The following is a 23,474-nucleotide window of genomic DNA, read 5'->3' on the forward strand; positions in this document are numbered from 1 at the left end:
GATTCTCTGATCATGAGTTCCACACATTTTGGGTACCGAGATCAAAATTTTGAATTTCAAATTTTGAATTTGAAATTTGAACTCTTTGATCAGGGTTTCATATCGATGGTCTCTGATGCCTAATTGCCCATCGAATTTGGATTCAATATTTATGAGAGGTTTAATTAGTGATTTGCTCGCTAATTAACTCAATTTGATTGAGTAATTATTTTTAGATCAAGTCCAATTGAATTGGATTCAGTTTGGATTGATCCGATTAGGTTAAGTGTTGATCTAATCGCTAAGGTGGTTTAGTCCCTGATTTGATCAGGGATTAGGCTTAGTTAATTTCTGATTTGATTAGGATTTTATTGAGTCTAATTAAGCCTAATTATGTTGGGTTTAATCTGATCTAATTATGCTTAACCTATTTTAATTAGGTTGGCTCAATTTGAATCAAACCACCGTATTTTAAATTTCCTGCGCCACCCAACTTTCTTGCACCCATTTGAATTCACGAGAAGAAATTTTCTCGTGAAGTTTCTCCCACGCAAAGCTCTCTCACGCCCATGTTTCTGTGCACCAATTATTTGGATTAACTTGGTTTGTTACCCATCCAAATTCAAAGGGGTTTTGAATTTGAATGGATAACCAAATAACCATGCGCCAGCTTATCCTCTTTTGTGCGCCCCATATTCCACACGAGAAATGGTTTCTCATGAAAGTCTCCACGCACAAAAAAGAAAAAAAAGGGCCACGCCATCTCTTCTTTCTCGCACAAATGGATGAGGATAAGATTGGTTGGCACTTGAATTCAAATTTGATTTGAATTTAAGTGAGCAACCACCTCTTCTTATCCACTCACATGCTTTCAACATCTCTTGCGATGTTTTATAAAATGAGAAAGGGAGGGGGTGTGGGCAATGAAAAAAAGAAGAGATAAGGGGCGTGGGGAGGTTCTGAAAAAATTTTGAAGTGTTCAAAATTTATCGAGAGGAGAGAAAAAGGAGAGAGAAGTGGGCGCAGGATTTTTGGTGTGTACCCTAGGGTTTCTACCTAAGGTTCGGGAAGTGAGATTGGTGTGCCACGGGTGTCGTGAGTCCACCAAATTTCAGAAAGAGATCCATCAGTCTCTCAACCAACCGTGCAGATGATCCGGAGCATCCGAGGAGTCAGCACACATCGATCGAAGGAGTTTGATCAACATCAGCCATCAAAAGGGTGAAATCACGAACTAGCATTCGTGAGGAGCCGATCAGACGGAAGCTTTGTGTGGACGATCCACAAAGGCCAGACACTAGTGTGGCTGCGACGTGACGATCAGAGCCCTCTGACGATGATCAGATTGCGGTGATCGACTACCCGCAAAAGGTGATGTGTTCTGAACACAGTACAGTAAAAAGTTTACTATTTCAAATTTGAATTTCAAATTTAAATGCATGCTGTTGTATCATATTTAGATCCTAGTGTAAGGTTAATTAGTATTAATTAATGAGATTAATTAATAATTTTACTGTAAAATAGTAATTTTGAAAAAGTTTTAAAATTATCATTTTGCCCCTGCACTGAATTTTCACTTCAATTTGATTATCCTGAAACAACCTAGTGTTTGAGTCCAAGTGAGATTTATCTTAGAGAGAGCTTTGGCTCAAGCTATTGAGATCATTCACTCACTGTCGACTGGTTTAGTATTAAGCTCACACTTCCTAGGACTCCCATTTGGTTTATAGAGTGACCTGTTGGATTTTCGTCACTTGGGAACCCCTACTTCTGACCCTTCTCAAGGCCAACTTTGATGGAGTGTGACATGTAGCAAAGGAGGAGTTGGGTTTGTGATCGATGGATCGGACTTAAGGTTAATGGTTGTAGGCAAGAGTCATCTCTTTGAAACTGTGGTTCCTAGTCAAAGTTGTGGGTTGCTGAGTTAACATTATCTACGTGAGATTCGCTTTGAGAGCCAATCAACTCGTCATTGAGGCAACTCCTTCGCAATGGTGGGATGGATTCAATCACATACGAGGGCGGACGTTGCCCATCCTTTATTGTGAAACCTTTTCAAACTACTATGGGGGACCTCCTCTTTGTACATTAGGTACATTTATTAGAAAGCAAATAGTATTGTGAATTGTGTTGCCTCTTTTGTTATGGAGTATTTCAAGGAGATGCTTTGGACTGATGTGGGGACCGCACTAGATCTATTTTATAAAATTTTGCTTTCAGATCTTTTTAGTTGTATTCATACTAGACTTATAAGAGTGCTCCACCTAATTAAAGGAAAAAAAGTGTAAAGGTTCAACCTATGAAGGGACAATATGGCAAGAGCTGCCAATGATGGGATCCGGCAAAGTTCAAAAAAGATCGACAAGTAGCAAGGGCTAGGCTCATAGCACCGTTTGCGGTGTTTCACGGGTGGTTAGATGGGGCTCATTTATCATCCATGTGACCCTATCCCAATTCCCAATCATCATGGAGGATTGGTACTGCAGAGTGGTAATGAAATGGCATTGGGAAATAGCACCTCTATGTGATTAGAAAACCATGGAAAAATGGAAAGACACTTATTTGGCTTCACGTACAACTAACCTAATTTCAGGCCATCAAACCAAAATATACTTGTAGCCGTACCTAGACATCACCCTTCCAAGATTTTTTTATCGATTTACAGTTAATTTTTAAAAAAATTATCAAAATAATATCCTCCTAAAATTATTTACCAAAATACTATCAAGAGAAAAATCATTTTTTGATAAGGTGACTTTCTATGCCAACTCACTAGTCTAACCACCATCTAGGAGACAAGTGGACCACATAATGAGTCACCTTTTGATGGGGTGACTTTATAAGATGCCCTTCGGTATGACGATTTTATAAGTCACCCTACGATAGGGTGACTCTATAAGTCGCCTTATCATAGGGCAACTTTATATATTACCTAACATTATATATTGTTATATTATTATAATATAATATAATATAATATAATAATATATTATATCATATTATATTAATATATATAATATAAAAATATATTATATTATTATAATATATTATTTAACTATTATATTTTATTGTTCTATATTATATCATTATAATATATTATAATATATTATATTATTATTTATAATATTATATTATATTATTATATATTATAATATATTATAAATATTAATATATAATATATTATAATATATTATACTCTATTATTATATTATTATAGTATTATATCAGTATGTAATATAATATACTTTATTATTATATATTATTTTATTTATTATTACATATTATATTATATTATTATTTATAATATTATATTATAAAATATTAATATATGATATTATTTTAATATTATACATTATTATAATATAATATATATGATATTATAGTATTATATTATATCAATATCTTGTATTAATATAATATAATATATATTATATAATATAATTATATATAATAATATAGTATAATATATTATATTATTATATTATTATAATATATTAGATATATATTATATTATATTGTATTATATTATATTATATTATATTATATTATATTATGGTTAAGGGTACAGTAGGAATCAATTAGTTATCTTAGAAATAATGGATAATTTGAAACTCCAACCATATAAGCTGTATTAAGATCAACAATTAATTTTTTGTTCAATTAGTAAAAACTATAACATGTGCTTTCAGATGAAAAAAATTTATAATATTAATTTCAAAATAATGTAATCCAATAGTTGATAACAAAATTTTTTTAGTAAAAAAAATATACAAGTATCACAACTATCAAGAGATGTATATATCAAGATATTGGGGCCTCCTCTGTGTCCGCCTCTCGTAAATACGTGTCATCTTTGGCCGCTGGGGTGATGACTCAGGCACGGTATCGACCAATGGGGAGGGAGGTGAGGGCGTGCTTGACCTATCAACATATGCCTGGTATCTATCTCGAGAAACTCTCAGTCGACCCCTGCCTTTGGTCCTCCCATGCTGATCGACGTGCTGCTCATCGAATTGGTACGACATGTCTTCCAGCTCGCTCATCCACTGTGATGTAGACGCATCATCTATGAAGAGGTCGAAGTCCGAGAAGCCAGGGTATGAGGTGTGCTGGGCATATAAAGAGGTACTCGGATCATCCGTCGATGGCACAGTCTAAAGTTGTCTTTCCTCTGAGATGACTCGCATAGTATCAACAAGACCGTCCATAATACCGGCAAGTACTCGATCCTTGCACCCAATAATGATCGAATGGAAGCCACTCCTTGCCGTATGGTATAGCAACGCGATCATCTAAAACTATCCCCATGAAAAGAAAAATAAATATTATTCATAAGTATACCAATAACAACATAACAAAATAAGATAAAAGCAAAATATACTTACGACAATGTCATCATACTACCCGAAGGATGGAACTTTATCTCGAGCCGCTCACTCATCAATGGCGAGATGAATCGCCTAGTGATGCTCCTGTACCACTGCAGATATGGATCATAATAATCCATCATGGGAAGCATAGGTGGACCAGCCACAATCAAATCCTCCCATCGCTCTCATGCATCAATATACTCCTAATGTTCTTGAACCTAATCATGGCGTTGCCACCGTCATCGATCCAAATGATGGAGAGCGTCATGAGTGTCGCATGGTGGGGGGACATCCTGATACATACCAAATTATCGCATCATGCACTCCGGACAATAGATCTCCACGATGTCGAAGCAAATGAGAGGTGCGCGTGTCCTCCATACATGCTGATCTGATCGACATACCTCAGATAATGCGGTAATATCTCTGGTATGTAAGGCACCCACAGTATTGATTGTCGCGCTATTGATCTAGCTGATCCCTATAGTATATGATTGTATGCGATATTGGATTGCTAACACCAGTCAGTCGAGTCCTCCACCTATCCAAAACAAAGTTACTATGTTATTGTGTGAAAATATGCAGTCATTTAGCACATAAAATCAGTATTACTGGTTACATACTTGCATCCCAGTGGATCAGCCTAATCATATTGTATACCGGCAAATGGATCCTCAAAACCAGCATCATCCACATCTAATGGGACATATCCTGCTACATCACCTCCTACTACCGGCTGGTGGCTCCTACCCTGGGAAGCACCCTATTTGACCATCTAAAATGTAAATGCTCCTAGACCCAATGCTGAAGCAACACCAACAACCCTGCTAGCTCACATGTATATGATCTGGTGGTCCTGCAGAGCTTGCGATACAAAAAGACTAAGATAGCGCTATCCCAACTCCACTGCCCACATGCGTCGAGATCACGTAGTAGGGGTAAGTACAATAACTGCACGTGAGAACCGGACTTATCGATAAACAGATGACAACCGATAAGGCAAAGAATAAATGCTTGTGCATGTCTCTGCATGATCTCATCCTCTGCATCGTCCGGTAAGTGGTGGAACATATCGCGAAGCCAGTGAAATCTCAATGAAAACCTCGACAATATCGTCTCTGACGGTCTAATCCCAAACAACTCTTCATAGAGGTCCGACCAAATGATTTGCATAGTACCGATGATGGTAGGCCCATACACTCATAATCCAAGGAGAACAGCAACATCCTGCAACGTGATCGTTACCTTTCCAATGTGGAGGTAGAAAGTGTGAGTCTCCTGACGCCATCGCTCTACCATGACTATAATGAGGGCTCAATCAAACTATATGTCGTAAACTCTAAAAATTTTATAAAAAATCAGTCACATGAAGATACTCTACAATCCTCTGATGTGACCGTCAGATGCGTATCATGATGGAGCCTCTGTGTCTGCAGAGTAGGGGCCCTATATCCTCTCCAGAATATATACTGTCACTATAGTGTCGAGTCTAGAGATAGAGCATGGTAGGGTCAATCGATCTCGGATGCACATCAGAGTCTGAACCAGTCATGTCTAATGTACAAATTGTAAAGACGAGCGTACGACAAAGATAGTAAGAAACATCAAAGATGGTAAGAAACATCAAAGATGATAAATAGCTAACATTAACAACAGGATCATTTTATACATTTTTCAAGCATTTATATGATATGATTACATAACTAAAATAGTTAAAAAAAAAACATAAGCATTACACAAAGATAGTCCACATGAAAAAAAAGATAAATCAGCGCCATTGGGGACATCTACATCGATTATGCTATCTCCTTGCACAATCTATATCGTACAATATTTTGATGTTCCATTGCATCCATATCATTTCGAATTCTCCTTGACTGTGGATACCCTTTTTCTTGTCTTCTTGTAGATGGATGCGATATGAGTCTCGGTGCAGTCCACTCAAGCCAATAATATGGACTCTCTGGAGGATGGAAGGTAGGTGCAAATGATTGCTCATAATGTGTAATAGTATAATAGTCATCAATGAACTACTTTTAGTCTAAGTTCTCACTGGCACAAACAGTAAATAAGTGGGAGCATGGGTAATACAGTAACTGCCACTTCCTACATATGCATGTGCATGCCCCTAAGTCAACTGTCTGTGTATAATCAAGTTCATCGGGGCTATAATGCCTTCGTCTCAATCGAATCTCATACAAATCCGATTGGTTATTGTACTTAACCACGCAATGTTCTCTAGACTTTAGCTGCCCTCTATTTAACTTTCATCTAATTTTATCTGTGAATATTCTGTCGGTCTCCCTTCTCTGTATTGCAATTGCACATCTGATGCTGAACCACTTCGACAAGCATTCGAAGAAAAGACGAACAAGAACGGTAATGGGCAATGAGAGAGCCCTTTTCAATACCTTATTGAAGCTTTCAGATAGATTGGTATTTATTATTCCACACCTACATCCATCTATATCATGCACCAATGCCCATTTACTTAGATATCAAGTGGATATGTTTTCAAATATTGGAAGCAATTGGACCATATTCTCTCAATGTGTTACATGCTTCAATCAAACTTTTAGGACTGATTTTGCTTTGTAGTTTGATGGAAATAAGCCAAAAATACAGCATCATAGAATCAACCATATAGATTAGCCCCAATATATCTAAGACATAATCTACGATACCCATATAGTGCTGTCCATCCAACAGATTCATCTGAAACAGTAGCTAATATTCCTTTATACCGGTCTAAAATTATGCTAATCTCCAAACGATCACGTGCCATATAATAGCGTAAATGTCATAAAAACCATGACCAACTACTACGATTCTAGCATTCACAAATGACAAATGCTAGAGGATAGATACTTCCATTTTCATCCCTTCTCATAACTATCATGAGAGTATCCTTATATCGATCGTATAAATATGTTGCGTCGATGCTAATCAGTGGGCGGCAGAACTGGAAGCCCTGAATGTATGGACTAAATATCTAAAAAAACTCGACAGAACATCTCTGTGTTTGTCTTTGCTGTAGAAAATTTTGTAAAATCTACTATGGTCTCTTCGTTGGTACAACAAATTGCAGCTAGCCAAAGATCCAATATATTATAGGACTCTGTTTAATCTCCAAATAGCTCGTCCATAATAAATTGTTTAGCTATCTACGTCTTTCTATAAGATGCCTCGCATTGCCATGTATCACTTATATAAGCCTGGCAGGTTGATATGGATATGGATATCTCTGCTCTAACTAATTCTCTAATGATATCGATAATGATGCGTGCCTCAAGTTGTGGATGATCTCGCATCACATCTGTATTCAAGCATGTATGTGACCCTTTATATACCGTAATCTTCCATCGCTGCATCTTGGTCCGAAGAAATTATTTTGATAATTTATTTATAAATAAATATTATTTATATTAAATTGCTTTTCTCCTGTACAGTGAAAAATAAATTTATAATTCATAAAAAAATAAATCATAAAAATAAAAAAAATACATTCGTTTGCTCTTTGGATGTGGGTGGGGCGGCGCACTAAGGACCACCGAGGACCGTCGGTGATAGTACACTAAGGAGGAGGAGAGGGGTGGGTCGAGAGAAGGAGGGGGGCGGGCTATCGGGGATCGAGAGGGAGAGGGAGGGGGGTTCTCACGCTGGGGACCGTTGAGAGAAGGAGGGAGGGGTGGCGGTATGTCGGAGAGGAGGAAGGGGGATGGGTTGAGAGAAGGAGGGAGGGCCGCTGGGGACTGAGAGGGAAAGGAGGGGTTCTCGCGACAAGAGGTTGGAGGGCCGTCGGGGCTGATAGGGGGAGCGTCTACATTGGGGACCGAGAGGGAGAAGGGGGGTTCTAGCGTCGAGAGGTTGAGGAAGGACTATCGGGGATCGAGAGGGAGCAGGGGGCATCTGCGTCAGAGATCGAGAGGGAGAGGTGGGGATCACATGGGGAGGAAGGGGGGACCAAGAATTAGTTAGGTTTTTTTTCCCTAAATCACGGAGAGAGGAGGGGAGGGAGGGAGGGAGGAAGGTATATAAATGACTCTATGAGTTGCTCTATAGTAAGATAATTCTATAAGTCGCTCCATGGAAGGGTGACTATACCTATAAGGTAACTCTATGAGTCGTCTTTTGATAAGGTGACTCTATTTTGTTGACTCATCTTTTCATGTAGTATAAAAGAGGGTGAATTGGCATCTAATAGGGTGATATTTTTTTGAATATTATTTTGATAAATATTTTTTAAGGAGCATTATTTTGATTATTTTTTTTTTAAATAACTATATTTCGGTAAAAAATCCCCCCTCCAACCCGAGACTGCCCTGCCATCAGGAGAGAAAGCAATGGCGTCGACACCACCTCAAAACCCTAGAGACAATCCCAACGGCGCGAAAACACTAATCTATTCCTACCCCAATCGGATATGGAAAGCTCTCCTCAGCTACCTCCCCTCTCCGGATTCGAGCCTCCTCGCCAAACTATCCAATCTGTCCCCTCTCCGGTCCCGGGGCCGATCTCGGAGGCAGAAGCCAGGGCTCCCGCTTCCGCTCCACTCCAATGCCGTCCAATCCTCTTTGTAAGTTCATTTCCCCTCTTCCTCTTATTTTCTTGTTCTAAATGGGCCGTGGCTAAGAGCAAAATTGACGCAAGAAGTGAACGAGATCGTCGTCTCGGGAATTACATAGATATTTGAATTAGGTTTTAGCTATAGTTTTTTTTTTTTTGTTAATTCATGGTTTATAGATTTTTTTTTTCCTTTTTCCCTGTGCAAAATGAGTTAAATTGTACATAAGCTTTGTAATGTTCGCAAATAAATGGAATTTATTTGAATTTTGACCAAATAGCACATGCTGTAATGCTTGCTCTGAATGGTTCAGCGAGACATTGGATCAATCCCATGTTGCATGGTTATAATTTGTAATAATTTTCCTTTACTTCTGTATTTCTTGATCAGTGTTCCGAATTAGGGTAGATGAGTATGCTAAGTTTAATTTTTGATAATCTTAGTGCCTGAAATATGGCTGTTTAGTGTAATGAAATTTGTGCAGTTCGTTGCTGGCGATATTTGGAGTATTATGAGCGGTATTCATGGAGCGGTGGTGGAAAAAACTATTACATCACTCTGTTGATTGAGGAAATGTTATGTCATTTGGTGGTCAGAAATAAGCATTCGAAAAGACTGCTTCTTCAAACCATAGTTTTAAATCCCAATGGGATGCCCCACAGGACACTAGGATGGGGTATCGTACGAAGTGTCGGTGCAGGACTGTCTTGCCATCATCCTAGTGTCCCATTCAAAGCATCTTGGCACATTTGCTGTCCCAAGCATTGGGACAAAGGTGCATCCCATTCGATGGAAAACTGTGATGGCCTTATCCTATAGGATTTAAAACCTTGACTACTATAACAATGATTTTAGAGCAAAGGATCCACTCTTGTAAGTGAGATGGATCTTTTGGTCTAAGCTGGATTTATTTTGTGGGTCAGATTTTTTTTTTTGTTCCCATGTCTGAAATAAGTTCAGACTTTGCATATCAGAAAAAGAAACAAAACAGAGGATCTATTTCATATTTTTCAGCATTGAAAAGTTTCACCAGTTACCTTTTTCTTTTGGAAGACTCCCTAAACTTATGATTTCTGAAATGGAATCCTCAATAGAAATAAGTGTGAAATTTAAAAAGACAAGGAAATAAGTTTAGCTGCTCCCTGTGGTTGAATCTTTCTGTTTGAAAATGGAACTGTTCACCCTGCACAGCCTTTTCAATCAGCCATCCAAGTTCTTTCACTCTTTAATTGAATTTTTAGGTCTGCACATAGGTATTGGCATGATATTAGCTGCCTTTATGATTGGATGGTGTCCTCGTTAAGATTTCGGTAAAAAATATAAGCAAGGTCCAGCAACGTAATGCTTGGTCTGAGTGGCTGCATATGCCTCAGCTTGTGTGAGTGTAGCCTGGTGACTGTATTGCATTGGTTCAGTGTGGCTCCCATATTTGGCTGAGCTTAGACATACATAAAGGCCAGGCAAATATGATTGGTCACTTCTTGCAGAAGAAGATTGACTTTTCATGTTCTTTTGAAGATTACTAACTGAAATATAATAGTTAGGTCCTTTAGACTTGGTTATGAGCCATACATCTTGGTATCTTTTGTTTTGATGAGTGAATCATTGAATAATTTGTCAAAATTTGAGCCATATTTTTTGCATTAGCATGCTTGAAATTTATATTTTGTGTAGGGATTTATTGTTTGTACTTTAACATCATCTATTATTACTACAATGAGTTCTCAAATGAGTATGAATATTATTATTATTTTATATCTATAGTTCTACTTTTTGCACCTATTTTGGTATTATTTTTTATATTTTTTTAACATAACAACCAGCTATGAACCTGAATATCACATATGCATATCCGTACCTAGAACACATGATATTTGATTGCTTCTTACAAACTTTATGAGGCCTATCATATCGTTTAAAGCAGCGGCCTATTTAAGCTTATGAGTCAACCATGATCCTTTTATCTTCTCCACTCATCTCAATGGTCCGTTTTCCTTCAAAACTAATCCTGTAACATCTAGAGTCACAAAACTAATGCCTACTTGTTAACTACAACAAGTATCTCTTTCTTCTAATTTGCAGCAGGTAATTCTTTTTTTTGGGGGGGCTAGAGTATACACTAAACTTTAAAAATTTGATAAACGAGTTAAAGGTTCAAAAATAATGACGGACCCACCAACATAGGGATCCATTTTGTTGATTTTGAATTATTGATCCATATGAGTAGAAATTCTTAGAAACTACATATCATATATTTTGCTCACTCTAGCCCAATGCATTGAATGGATGTATAAATATACTGTTTTCTTGACACAAAATGGTAATTTCCAATGATCTAAGCATTCCAAACATATCAGTTTCTGATCAATACATTATCTGAGATGTGTTCATGATTAACAATGTAGATTTTTTTAGTTTAAATGCCTTGTCAGATATTTTAGGACAGCATGATAATTACTTCTATCCATTTTTGCACCGGCTTGATATATGGGTTAGAGATCTTTAAAAAATATGATTTTTTATTTCTAGGCATTTTCATAGTTGATCAAAATCATCAGTGTAGATCCTTGACTTGGATCACCCAATTTTGGAATCATTTGATCTTTTACAAAAGATCTAGCTTTTACAGTGTAGTCCAGCTTTTCTTTTATTTCCTTGTGCTAATGCTTCTTTAGTTTTGGTTAGTGGTTTATTCTTCTCCTTGAGCAGATCATGTTGATTGCTTTCAACATAGAGAAAACAGTTGGCACTGTTGTATAAATAAGAGGATGATCTTTATGAAGCAGTGGCAATAGATTTGGAAGGGGATGTGGAATGCAGCTGAATTATGTAGATTGGGTTAACTGAGCATCACATAAATTAAATCTGTTTAATAGTTGAATTAGCAAATCAAGTAATTATTGGATTTGTTTGATCAAAACTTCATACAAGTTTAGGATACTTGGATGGGAACCAGGTCCCATGACCTCTTGCAGGAGTTTTCTTGTCATACGTCATGGAAGTGTGGGGCGGGGCACCCCCAGGCGGTGGGGGCAGGCAAGTCTCTCCTACAACAACCATGATTGTGATGTCAGAAACCTATTTTGAGCCACTGACCTGCTACCATGGTAAAAGGTAAAATGCCACATTCTCTATTACAAAATAGGTTATACAAGACAACATCAGATTTTAAAATATATTGATGAACCAAACTATTGGAAAACATTTTATCAGACATTATATTGTATATATTATATGGTTGACATTCTAATAGCCTTTATTTTTTTTTTCTTCTCTCCTACCCCAGGGTTTGGGTAACTTTGGTAGAGTTGGCAGATATTGTGAGGGATGTTGCTAGAGCAGTATTCCTAGCTTTGTTCTTCAGGCGAGGGAGCTTTCCCATTTGCTTTGTTGTTAGGAAATGGAGAATGGCTTGACCTTTTCTCATATCTTATTGAAAAATATTTTCAAAGGATCTTAAGCAGGATTACAACATCATTATATATTAAGATGAGCATACAGCATGTATCTTCAAGATAGCCAGTACCTAACATTTGCTCAATGTTGGTTCTTTTGATCATCATTAGTTATTTGTTCAATTTGTTATTAAGTACTACTGCATGCTTTTTGGGATTGAATTATTATTTTGTTAAAATCCTAGGACATTTGGTATCCCTTTTGGGTCATAAGGCATATGCCCTTCTATGCAGCCACTCTACTTGTGATCATTATAACCACATGTTGTATGCTCCCACCATTCCACCAAGAAAGGAAAAGGAAGAAAAAATTAGGATGTGGAGTAGGCCACTAAAGTAATACATGTTGCTTTAAACAAGATCCAGTATAGAAGTTTAGCAACTATATGGTGGCCAATATTGTAGAACCAGCAAATTACTAAGTGCAGTGTCCAGACCAAAGAAATAGACTGATATACTCCACAAATGTGAAATATCTTTCTTCTTTCTCACTTAATATGCTGATAAAAATTCATATAGTGCATTTAACTTGTAACTTATGTATACTTTTTGCTGCAGCTGCATCATCATGAGAAAGGACTAGAAACTAAACGTACCCTGCTGACTAATTGCAAGCTCCATATTTGCAGGACTGCAGCCAAGGCAACCAGAGAATTTGTTATACTAGAAGATATCATGGAACACACCTTGCATTGTCTGCATAATATTCAAAAGAGTCTGGTTTTTTGGCAGTCCCGGGCAGAGGTGATGTTTATTCTCTATACTTTCTCCATCAATACAACTAATGCATTTAATATTGCAAACCAACTTGTTCAATTTCCAGTAGCCTCTGTTGGAATTATTTTGATGTCTTCTGTTTTTCAGGGAACAAATACTCAGAAAATATACTTCATGATGTTTGAAAGAGGACCACGAGCATTTATTGATGGAACATATCAACTGATAACTAGACTTGGCACTGTTGGGTCTCCAATCCAGCATCTATGTTGTTCTGCATCAGATATGATATCTGAGAAGATTGCCATCTTAACGAGCCTGCAACATTGCTTGGCCACCTTTCTTGCACAGGTTTGCATAATCCCATTATATTCATTAATTTATTACCTTTATGATGGTAGAATTACCTTTAGCTGTTTCAAATTCAATGTACTCTCCATTGCATTCAAGGTGCATCGTCTTGGTACCAGGCCTCGTACCAATGCCACCTTATTATTGTGTCAGTACGTCTGGGACAAGGGTTGGTTTGGCATACCAAGTATTGGTACCATGGAATTTCGTACCGGTTGGAACCGGCCGGTATACCCTGTACTGAGCCGAACTAGTGGCGAACCGAGATGGTTCAGTTGGAAAAAACTGTATACCAGAGGAAGGAGAGGGAAAGAGAGAAATAGAGAGAGAGTAGATGCTGTCGGAGTTCAACGGTGGCCCACTGCGGCCGTTGAAGGGCCACGGAGGTGCGGAAGCCTCCGTGGCTTGACTATCGCCCGATAGGATTTTTAAATGAGTGAGAAAGAGAGAGAGGGGAAGCGACATATCGGAGGGAGACGTAGCTAGCGGAGGGACTATCGGAGTTTGTCGGGTGGCCGCCATGGCCATCGAGCAGTGGAAACCATGCGGACGGAGCTGCTGCCATGGCGGAAACCATGTGGACGGACCTGCAGCCATGGAACAAGGATGACTGCCCCTATTCATGCATCGGATTTTTTTAAAAATGAAAATGAACAGTGAAGCCGGCAATCGATTTGCTGGCTTTACTTTTTAAGAATTTTTTTTAAAAAATTTAACAATAGTGAAGTCGGTAATTGGTTTGTCGGCTTCATTTTTTAAAGATTTTTTTTATAAAAAATTTAAAAATAATGAAGTCGGCAATTGGTTTGCCGGCTTCATTGTAATTTGCATTTAATAAAAAAACCTATGAAACAGGAGCGATCGTCCTTGTTTCACGTTCGCGGCACTGCAGGCGTCGAGCGTGCCATCCGACAACTAGGTGGCCAGTCGGAGGCCCTCCAGCAGCCTCTTTGGCAGCTTCCCCTGCCTCCTTTTCTTTCCACCCCCCATCTCTCTATCTCTCTCTCTCTCTCTCTCGGTTGAGTGGCGGATGAGGCAGAGGCCTAGGGATGTAAATGGGGTGGGTATGAGGCGGGTTTCTGCTCTCCCCCACCCCGTATCCCCCCTACCCCACCCCATCACCCGCCCCATCACCTGCAATGGGGTGATTTTATTCCCCATCACCTGCCCCACCACAAAATCCATAAGCCCATCACCCGCCTCACCCCCTATCCCACCCCGCTTCGCCCCGTTAAGAGAGGCCAAAATAAATTAACCCTAGTCAAAAGTCAAAATTATGCCTTATACATATAGGGGTATTTTAATATTTTCTGTATATGCGGGGAGGGGCGGATTTGGCATAAACCCGCACTCGCCCCATACCCGCAGTGGGTTATTAGATTTTTTACCTGCCCCACCCCATGACCCATTTAGCTCATCCATTTACCCGCCCCGCATGCGGGTTAAGCGGGTTGGATTTGCGGGTTGGTGGACCGATTGCCATCCCTACAAAGGCCTTCGTGGCCCTCCAAGCGCACCGGCAGCCCGTCTGTGGCCACTGTCAATATCTTTTGCGGCTATGGCCTCCCCTCCTCCGTCCCCCTTTCCCTCCCTCTTTCCTCTTTCTCTCCTTTTCACTCCCCGGTTTGCCTCTTCTTCTTTGTGTCAGTTCGTGCCGGTCTGATCTGGTACAGACCCATACCGAACCGTACCGTCAGTCGGCTGGCACGAGCTCCAGTATCAAGTCCGTGAATCTTGGTTGGTATGCCCCTTGTACCATGTATTGGTACTGAACTGTATGATATGCTTTGTATCATCTGGTTCGATATTGTATGGCTTACCTTGGTTACATTAATACCAACACTTAGCCTTTTTGAATTTGTTCTTGCTTGTAGTTTTTTTCAAATTCATTCTAAATATTTATTGCTTCTTGAGTGTCACTCTTTATTTTACTTTTAGTTTCTTTATGCCATTTGTCTAGTTCATGAGTTCTGACTTCGGAGCGTCTTTATTTCTTGATATATGCCATTGTCAGGTTAATAAAATTGATATCATTGGCTGTTCTTGTAGGTATATTTGGAGGTAAATAGATATGGAGAAATGTTGACAGAGGATTCTGACAAGTCCTTGCCTTCATTACTGGTTGCCATCAATACCCTTTTTTCAAAACTGGAAGCTTCAGTTAGCCATCCACGTGAAATTTACAAGGTTGTATGCATTTAACTTTTTATCTTAAGATGTCCCCCTTTTTTCTACTAATTTTAGTTATATAGAAACTGAAAAAAGGGCATCCTGCTTTGTCTTTCTGCCCTAATTTGTAGTTACCTCATCTTGTATGCCAGAGTGATAATTCATTCTCCACAGAGAGGGGCAACTCATGCGCACTTCTCTTTGAAAAAATACCTCAAATAGACCCAGAAAGATCACAGTGGACAGATACCGAAGCAAGGGATGCCACCAACTTGATATATCAAAATCTTCAAAGATTGGATTCGTATTTATCTTTCATCGTGAGTGGACATCTCTTTTGCACTTTACCTAGTTGCCTTCTTTAATAAAATTTGGTGAATTGGTAAGTAGGCTAATGTTGATACTTGATGGTTTAATTTCTGCAAATATTTTTTTCTCCTTTTTGCGCACTTCCTTTCCTGCAAAGTTAGAGGAGCACCTCTAATAAGTGGGTAACACTTCATTAATATTTTTGCATACCTTATAATGTCTTATAATATATCATGTATTAGGATTTTTTTTAAAAAAAAGAGGTTTGGTAAATCAACTAATTCTTCCTAAAGAAAATTGTTTTTTTTATGTTACGTTATGAATTAACATATTGGGATTATTTAGATAACATACGGAATTGACTAAAGGAACATCATATTCGACTGATGATGTGTTTGGAATGAGTTTTTCCCTATGAGAGTTTGTGTTACTTATATTGTTAAACAACTTTTGGTTAATGCAAGCTGGTTTCTTTCTCTGAAAATAATAGTGAGATAGAAAGAGCGGAACAAAAATATCTAGAGTCTTGTTCTCAGTAAAGAAGGTAGCGTCCTTATAGAGGTTAGCCTCACAGCGATATGCATTCCCACTTCAGAATATGGCATTCATCTTGTGTTTCTCTTCTCAAACTCTTGTCTAAATGCATGAGGAAAGCACCTCCAATAAAGAGAGCTGGTTTATCATGCAGATAATATAGAAACATATAGAATTACTGTACTGCTTCTGTGCAAAGATTGCACCGAGATGGAGCCAGACGCAGGACTTTCCATTATAAATATGAAATGGACCAGTGTCAATCTTTTTTGTCTGAATTGAACATGAATCTTGGAACTGCAGTAATGTATGCTTTTGTAAATGTTTGTGCTTTATCTGTAACATCCAGTCATATTGTTTGTGGAATGATCCTTCTGCCACGTCGATATTTATTGTATCCTTGCTTTTCTCTGCCAGATTTTAGGTCAGTAGAATATTATTATCTATTGTTTTGTTGTCTTGGTTTCTGATATTGGTTGTTAAATAATAAAGAGTTGGACATGAATAAAATGTAAATTTGAAATGACTTCCATGTCATGATGCATTCCATATGATTGCTTGCATATTTTGTATTATTTTAGATTTTTGTGAAGCTGTCTTCTAAACTCTTATAGAAGTTTTTTTTAGCTAAAAAATATTGTTCATTTTTCTTTTAGCTTTCCAGCTGTCAAAAACCGAGGAGAGTGACCTTATACTGGTTGCACTATACCTGTGGAACAGTTGGCCTCTCAGTATGTTCATTGTGGCTCTTGCGCCATAGTAGTTTGATGGGAAGTCCTGACATGGACAACTGGATCCGTGAAGCAAAAGAATCCACTGCTGGATTTTGGAAAGATCATGTGGAACAACCAGTAAGATTTTCATATTTATGATAGTGTTTATAAAAACAGGTGTTTGTTTCTTTTAAACAACTCTGTGTTTGGTGCTGACAGTATCTGATGTAACATCTTGGCTTGCACTAGACGAGTTTGTTCATGCCTAAAATTTGATTTGTCACAAGATTAATCTTTTTATTTTCTTGAAAAATGGCAAAATAAATATTTTGATTAGGTATATAACTTACTAAAAGTTTTGGGGTTGATGAATTGGGGGAGTGACTGAATCAGGAACTTATCTACTAAATGAGATTATGTACATATGTTTATCTGAAAATTTCTGAACCATATTGTTTTGGTGTGTCTTGTATGCTTGATATGTGTGTAAATTTGGCATGGGTCTGTATAAGATATACATAATGTTTGCACAAGTCTATGTACATAGGATTTCAGATCCAATATTACAAATTTTCTTGAGTGAAAATCTATAGTGAAGTTCTTTGTGATCTCATTATCAACTACAATCTCACTTAATCCCATGAAGAGTTCCGGTGAGCATGGGCTTTGGGCATGCTGTGCTATCCAAATAATGGAAAGAAGACACTTTACCATTCCAGGAACAGGATGGGGTCTTAATGGAAATCTTTGCTTTCTTCTACTTTTATAGTATAGAGTATCTTGAAGTCATCAAGGCCTTCCTCGGATAGTTAAACATTATTTAACTTTGGTTTTAAAGATAAAAAATTCATAATCTCTTGCTTTGGGAGTTCTTATCATTTGCCATCACATTGATCGAGTATGTAAACCATTATTTTTCCACCTTTTGTTGAAGAAGCCTTACCATGCTGTTCCCTTGCCTGTTTGACTGTATTACATTTGATATTAGCTTGTGCTTTTCAACTGAAGTTCCTTGATGTTGCTCATGAAGAATGACTTTTATGCATATTTGATCATGAAACCTTGACCATATTCTAACTTGAATCTGCAGCTCATTTCCATTCGAGACGAGCTTTTTGAGACATTCCGGGGGAGGCACAAAGGTGTGATGGAAGTTGAAGAGGTGAAGTTGACTGAAGATTCTCTGCACAGGTTAGTCTCAGTTCTACTCCCATCTTTCAACTCATTCCATGGATCTAATTGGAACCATGATGCTAGAAACTCATTCCACTTTCCCAGATGCACTTCATCAATGAGTATATGCTGTGTGAAAGCACATTGTGGACTTTATGGGACCGTACATAGATGAAAACATCTTAACGATATACTGGTGCACTTCATGTAAGATTGGAAAATCATGACAAGAAAAAAAATAATGATGGTAGTTTCTTTTTCTTCTTGGTGGCTTTTCAAATCTGTACTTGTGTTTTTTTAAAAAATAGTGATAAAACTAAATTTACATGTTGAGGAGAAAATGTGAAGAAAAAAACCTATTCACATCATCTTCATCATTTCATCATCAAAAGAATCTTAAATTGATAACTGGATTTCCTAGAGCACATACATGTTATGATGTAGCCTGCAAATTGTTAGACTTCTATTATATCATTTTCTTAACATCCGAGGTATATTTACCAGTGAATTTTCACACCCTTGTGCACTGTTTTTGCATTTTCATGCTTTCACATTAATGTACTTACAATAGAAATTTTAAACCAACTCTAGTAATTCAGCTGACTCTCAACAAATCTACTTTATTATCTAAGGTATACATAGAAATTATTAAGGAAATAAAGGATCTGTATGATAATTGATGTAAGAATCAGTATGTTTATGTGTAAATACAATATAAATGATTTTATTTACAACCATTAAGGGTAACTGTAAAGTTATAACTGTAAAATGATATAAGAAAGGAGTGCTAATCAAACATTGAAGGCACTTCATGCTTAAAATCTACATTTAGAGTAAAAGTATATGAAAACAGAAGAAGATTTTTATATCTTTGTTGGAATGCTTTTAGTCCACCACTAAAAGAAGAACGTTAAGTGATCTGAAGATACAAATTGAATATGATAGGTGAATTAACCAGAAAAATAAATTAAGGAAATAAAAAGATACACATAATATTCCATCAAATGTTACCCTCGGACAAAGAAAAGAATATATATAAGTGAAAAGCAATAATTAAATCTTATTAGTTAACAAACTGAGCAGCCCCATGAAAACCAAAGTCATGAATTTGATGTGATTTATGTGTGAAGTTTGCAAATTTTAGCATAAATTCATAAGCAGTTCCCACACCACCAAATAGATTGCAGAATGATTCAGCCATCTCTGAAAAACGAATTGTTCATGAGCTGTTTAAAAACTCACTGAATATCATAACTATGTTTTGATTCAATCTTGGACTGTTATAAATAGCAAGACGAGGAAGAAGGATAGTCCTATTAGAAAATGATGCACTGGAATGGAAAAAGAGACTGCTCTCTATGTCCTCACGTGTGTGTGCTTGTATGTGTGCATGCATGTGTCTGAATGTATATATGTATGTATGTATGTATGGATGGATGGATGTATACACATACGCGCGCACACACACACGTATGTATATATGTGTGTGTGTGTGTGTGTGTATATATATATATATATACACATGCATACGTACATACTGAAGAAAAATATAATCTTATTTTCTTTAATCAAATATTGGATAATTGACCCGTATATAAGTACATAGAGGGTGACTTCATTTAGAGGATCAAATCCCAAAAAATAAAGAATCAGTCAAAGAATCAGGAAATGTAACAGAAAAGGAAAAATAGGGATTACACGCACGATTTTTTATGAACAGTATATTCTAGAAAAGTAAGTTGAGAGATTTTAGGGATTCTAATACTCCCTCTCAAGCTGGTGAATAGATGTCTTCCATTCCTAGCTTGCTTGTAATTTTCTGAAATTTTGTCGTACGTAGTCCTTTAGTTAAAACATTAGCTAGCTGACTATCTGATGGCATATAAGAAGTACTAATCAAGCCACTCTCCAACTTCTCTTTTATAAAATATCTGTCTATTTCAATGTGCTCAGTTCTGTCATGTTGAACAGGATTATGTACAATGTTGATAGCAGATTTGTTGTCACAATATAATCTCATGGTTTCTTCTCTCTCAATTTTGAGATCATCCAGAATTATCTTCAGCCATAAAAGTTCACAAATTCCATGAGCAATAGCTCTAAATTCGGCTTCAGCATTGGACTTTGCAACTACATTCTGCTTTTTACTTCTCCATGTCACCAAATTACCTCTCAGAAAAGTGCAATAGCCGGACGTCGATCTTCTATCTACCTGAGATCCTGCATAGTCCGCATCCATGTAGGCTTCTAGAGTCAGTTCTTTTTCTTTCTGGAACAAAATCTCCTTTTCTGGTGTCGCTTTGAGAATTGAGATAATGAAGAATTCTATAAATTGCTTGTAAGTGTTCCTCTGAATCATGCATGAATTGACTTACCATACTCACTGAGTAAGCTATATCCGGCCTTGTATGGGAGAGATGAATTAATCTTCCAATAAGTCTTTGATATCTCCCTTTATCAATAGCACTGCTTTCTTCTGTCCTACCTATTCTATTGTTTGGATCAATAGGAGTGCTTGCTGTCTTGCTGTCGAGATTTTCTGTTTCTTTAAGAAGGTCTAGCACATATTTTCTTTGAGATATGAAAATGCCCTTTCTAAAGTATGCCACTTCAATGCCTAGAAAGTACTTTGCTTCTCAAGTTCTTTGATTTCAAACTCTTAAGCCAGGTGTTTTCGAAATTTTTTTTCAGTTGCATCATTTCCAGTCACAATGATATCATCTAAATACACCAATAGAACTGTAACTTGATCTTTAATTAAATGTTTGATAAACAATGTGTGGTCTTGTTGGCTTTGTTTATATCTCATTCTCAACAATCTTTGTAAATCTTCCAAATCATGCTCCAAAAGATTATTTTAAGTTGTACTGTACTTTTTTCAACTGACATACCTTATCTACTCCAATGTTTTCATTAAATTTGGGTGGCTCTATGAAAACCTCCTCCTCCAAGTCTCCATGTAGAAATGCATTCTTAGCATCAAATTATTGTAGACACCAATCAAACATTGCAGCAAGAGAGTAATATCCGTACAGTGTTCATCTTTACCGCGGGGGCAAAGGTTTCTTGATAATCCATCCCATAGGTTTGAGTATACTCTTTTGCCATTAATCTTGCTTTGTATCTCTTAAGAGATCCATCAACTTTATATTTCAATGTGTAAACCCATTTGCACCCTACAGTTTGTTTTCCTTTAGGTAGAGTAACAACCTCCCATGTTTTATTCTAATACATTCGTTTCCTCTTTCATAGCTTGTAGCCAATTCCTATCCTTTGATGCCTCTGGTACGGTCTTAGGGATGTCAATCGAATTTAGGATAGAGAGGAAGCTTTTGTGTTGTAGGGATAGTCTATGAAAAGACACAAACTATGAAATTGGATGTTGGGTACATTTTCTGATGGCTTTTTTAAAAGCAATTGGTAGGTCTAAATCTTGAGGGGTGGATTCTTTAGGATTAGACCCGTTGATGAGAGAAGGGATAAAGGAAGAAGGGGGAATAGTTTTTTTACTTGATTCTGGTTCAAACTCATGGACTTGTATCAATTCTGGAATGGGCTTCTTCTTTCTTGAATATTGTAGTAGTTCAGATGGTTTCGGATCTGGTTGCTGCTGATGCCTTTCCTGGATGGTGATGTCAAATTTTGATGCAGGTTAGCAAGAAACAGAGGATGGCTGAGATGAAGTCTGAGGCAAAAAAGAAGAAAAAAAAGAAGGCAATTGAGTATCACCGAAATCACCAAGAAGAAATCCTCCTCATTCCGTATCTTCTTTTGATCTCTCTCCCTGAAGATAAGATTGTGAAGGTTGAACGAATGATTCAGTTTCACTAAAGGTGACATTCATGGAGATAAACACCTTACAGATTGAAGGATCATAACATTTGTAGCCCTTTTTGATATTTGAGTATCTCATAAACATACATGTTAAAGCTCTAGGATCGAGTTTGCCCCTATTTTGTTGGTGAACATGGACATAGGAGATACATCTAAGCACTCTAAGTGGTAGGTTATTGAAAAAATGAAACTCAGGATGAAGTTATGATAATACCTGAATAGGACTTATTGCCTAGAAGGCGAAAGGATATCCTATTTATCAAGTAAGCTGCTGTTAGAACTACCTCTCTCCAAAATTTTGTTGGAACATTGGACTGAAACAGAAGTGTTCGGATAACATTGAGTAAGTGTCTATTTTTCCGCTCAGCCATCCCATTTTGTTAAGGTGTGTCAACACAAGAAGACTCATGGATAATTTCCTCTTTCTGAAAGAAAATAGAATGTGATTAAAGTAATCCCTTGCATTATCAGATCTAACTCGTTTTATAAAGATCTCGAACTGAGTTTTTATCATTTTGTAAAAAATGAAAAAGATATTGCTTACTTTAGACTTTTTCTTCATTAGATATAGCCATCTAGTTCTAGTGCAGTCATCAATAAAAGACAAACCACTTAGCCCCAGTGAAGTTAGAAATTTTAGACGGACCCCAAACATTAGTATGCACCAAAAAAAAAGATTGAAAGGACTTTGTATTACTCAAAAAAAATGATACATGATGGTACTTAGCAATTTCACAAGTATCATAATGGAAACTTTCAATAGCAATATTTTTGAAAAGTAAAGGAAACATGATCTTGAGCACCTGAAAAGGTGGATGACCGAGACGAAAGTGGTGAAGCCAAATTTTATATTTGTTTGAGTCAGAATTAATGGAAGAAGCACTTCGTGAAGAGTAGGAGATGGTTAACCCTTTATCCATAGAACTACTGATTTCTTCGAGATAGTAGAGCCCATTTCATTCTTTAGCAAATCCAGTCATCCTCCCCGTAATCTGGTCCTAGAGGACACAATGAGTGAGAAAAAAGGTTCTTCGGCAATTTAAGTCTTTGGTAAGTTGATGAATGGAAATAAGATTGGTGGATAGTTTAGGAACATGTAAATACATTTTGTAGAGAGAGGGAAGGAGTCAAATTTATGGTGCCCTGGCCGCAATGGTTATAGGAGAACCATCAGCAACAGTAATTTTTTTATTCCTTGGACATGGTTTATAAGTTTCAAATTTAGTGGAGTTATGTGTCATATGATTGATGGCTTCAGAGTTTATGATCCAAGGGTCAAAGTGGGTGGAGTTGTTAGCATTAAAGA

General features: G+C 37.3%; 1 protein-coding gene across 1 annotated transcript in view; it reads left to right on the forward strand.

The window, feature by feature from the left end:
* Positions 1–8,638: 8,638 nt before the first annotated feature.
* The window catches only part of LOC105033346 (protein DGS1, mitochondrial), a 58,892-nt gene continuing 44,056 nt past the window's right edge, over positions 8,639–23,474 (forward strand). The window contains exons 1-7 of the mRNA XM_010908106.4: positions 8,639–8,925; positions 12,998–13,112; positions 13,233–13,436; positions 15,486–15,623; positions 15,758–15,925; positions 17,105–17,299; positions 18,252–18,352. Coding sequence (XP_010906408.1) covers positions 8,693–8,925; positions 12,998–13,112; positions 13,233–13,436; positions 15,486–15,623; positions 15,758–15,925; positions 17,105–17,299; positions 18,252–18,352 — 1,154 coding nt within the window. The 5' untranslated portion in view covers positions 8,639–8,692. The remainder of the gene's footprint in view (positions 8,926–12,997; positions 13,113–13,232; positions 13,437–15,485; positions 15,624–15,757; positions 15,926–17,104; positions 17,300–18,251; positions 18,353–23,474) is intronic.

This window comes from Elaeis guineensis, chromosome 5 (genome assembly GCF_000442705.2).
Source record: "Elaeis guineensis isolate ETL-2024a chromosome 5, EG11, whole genome shotgun sequence".
Lineage (NCBI taxonomy): Eukaryota > Viridiplantae > Streptophyta > Magnoliopsida > Arecales > Arecaceae > Elaeis > Elaeis guineensis.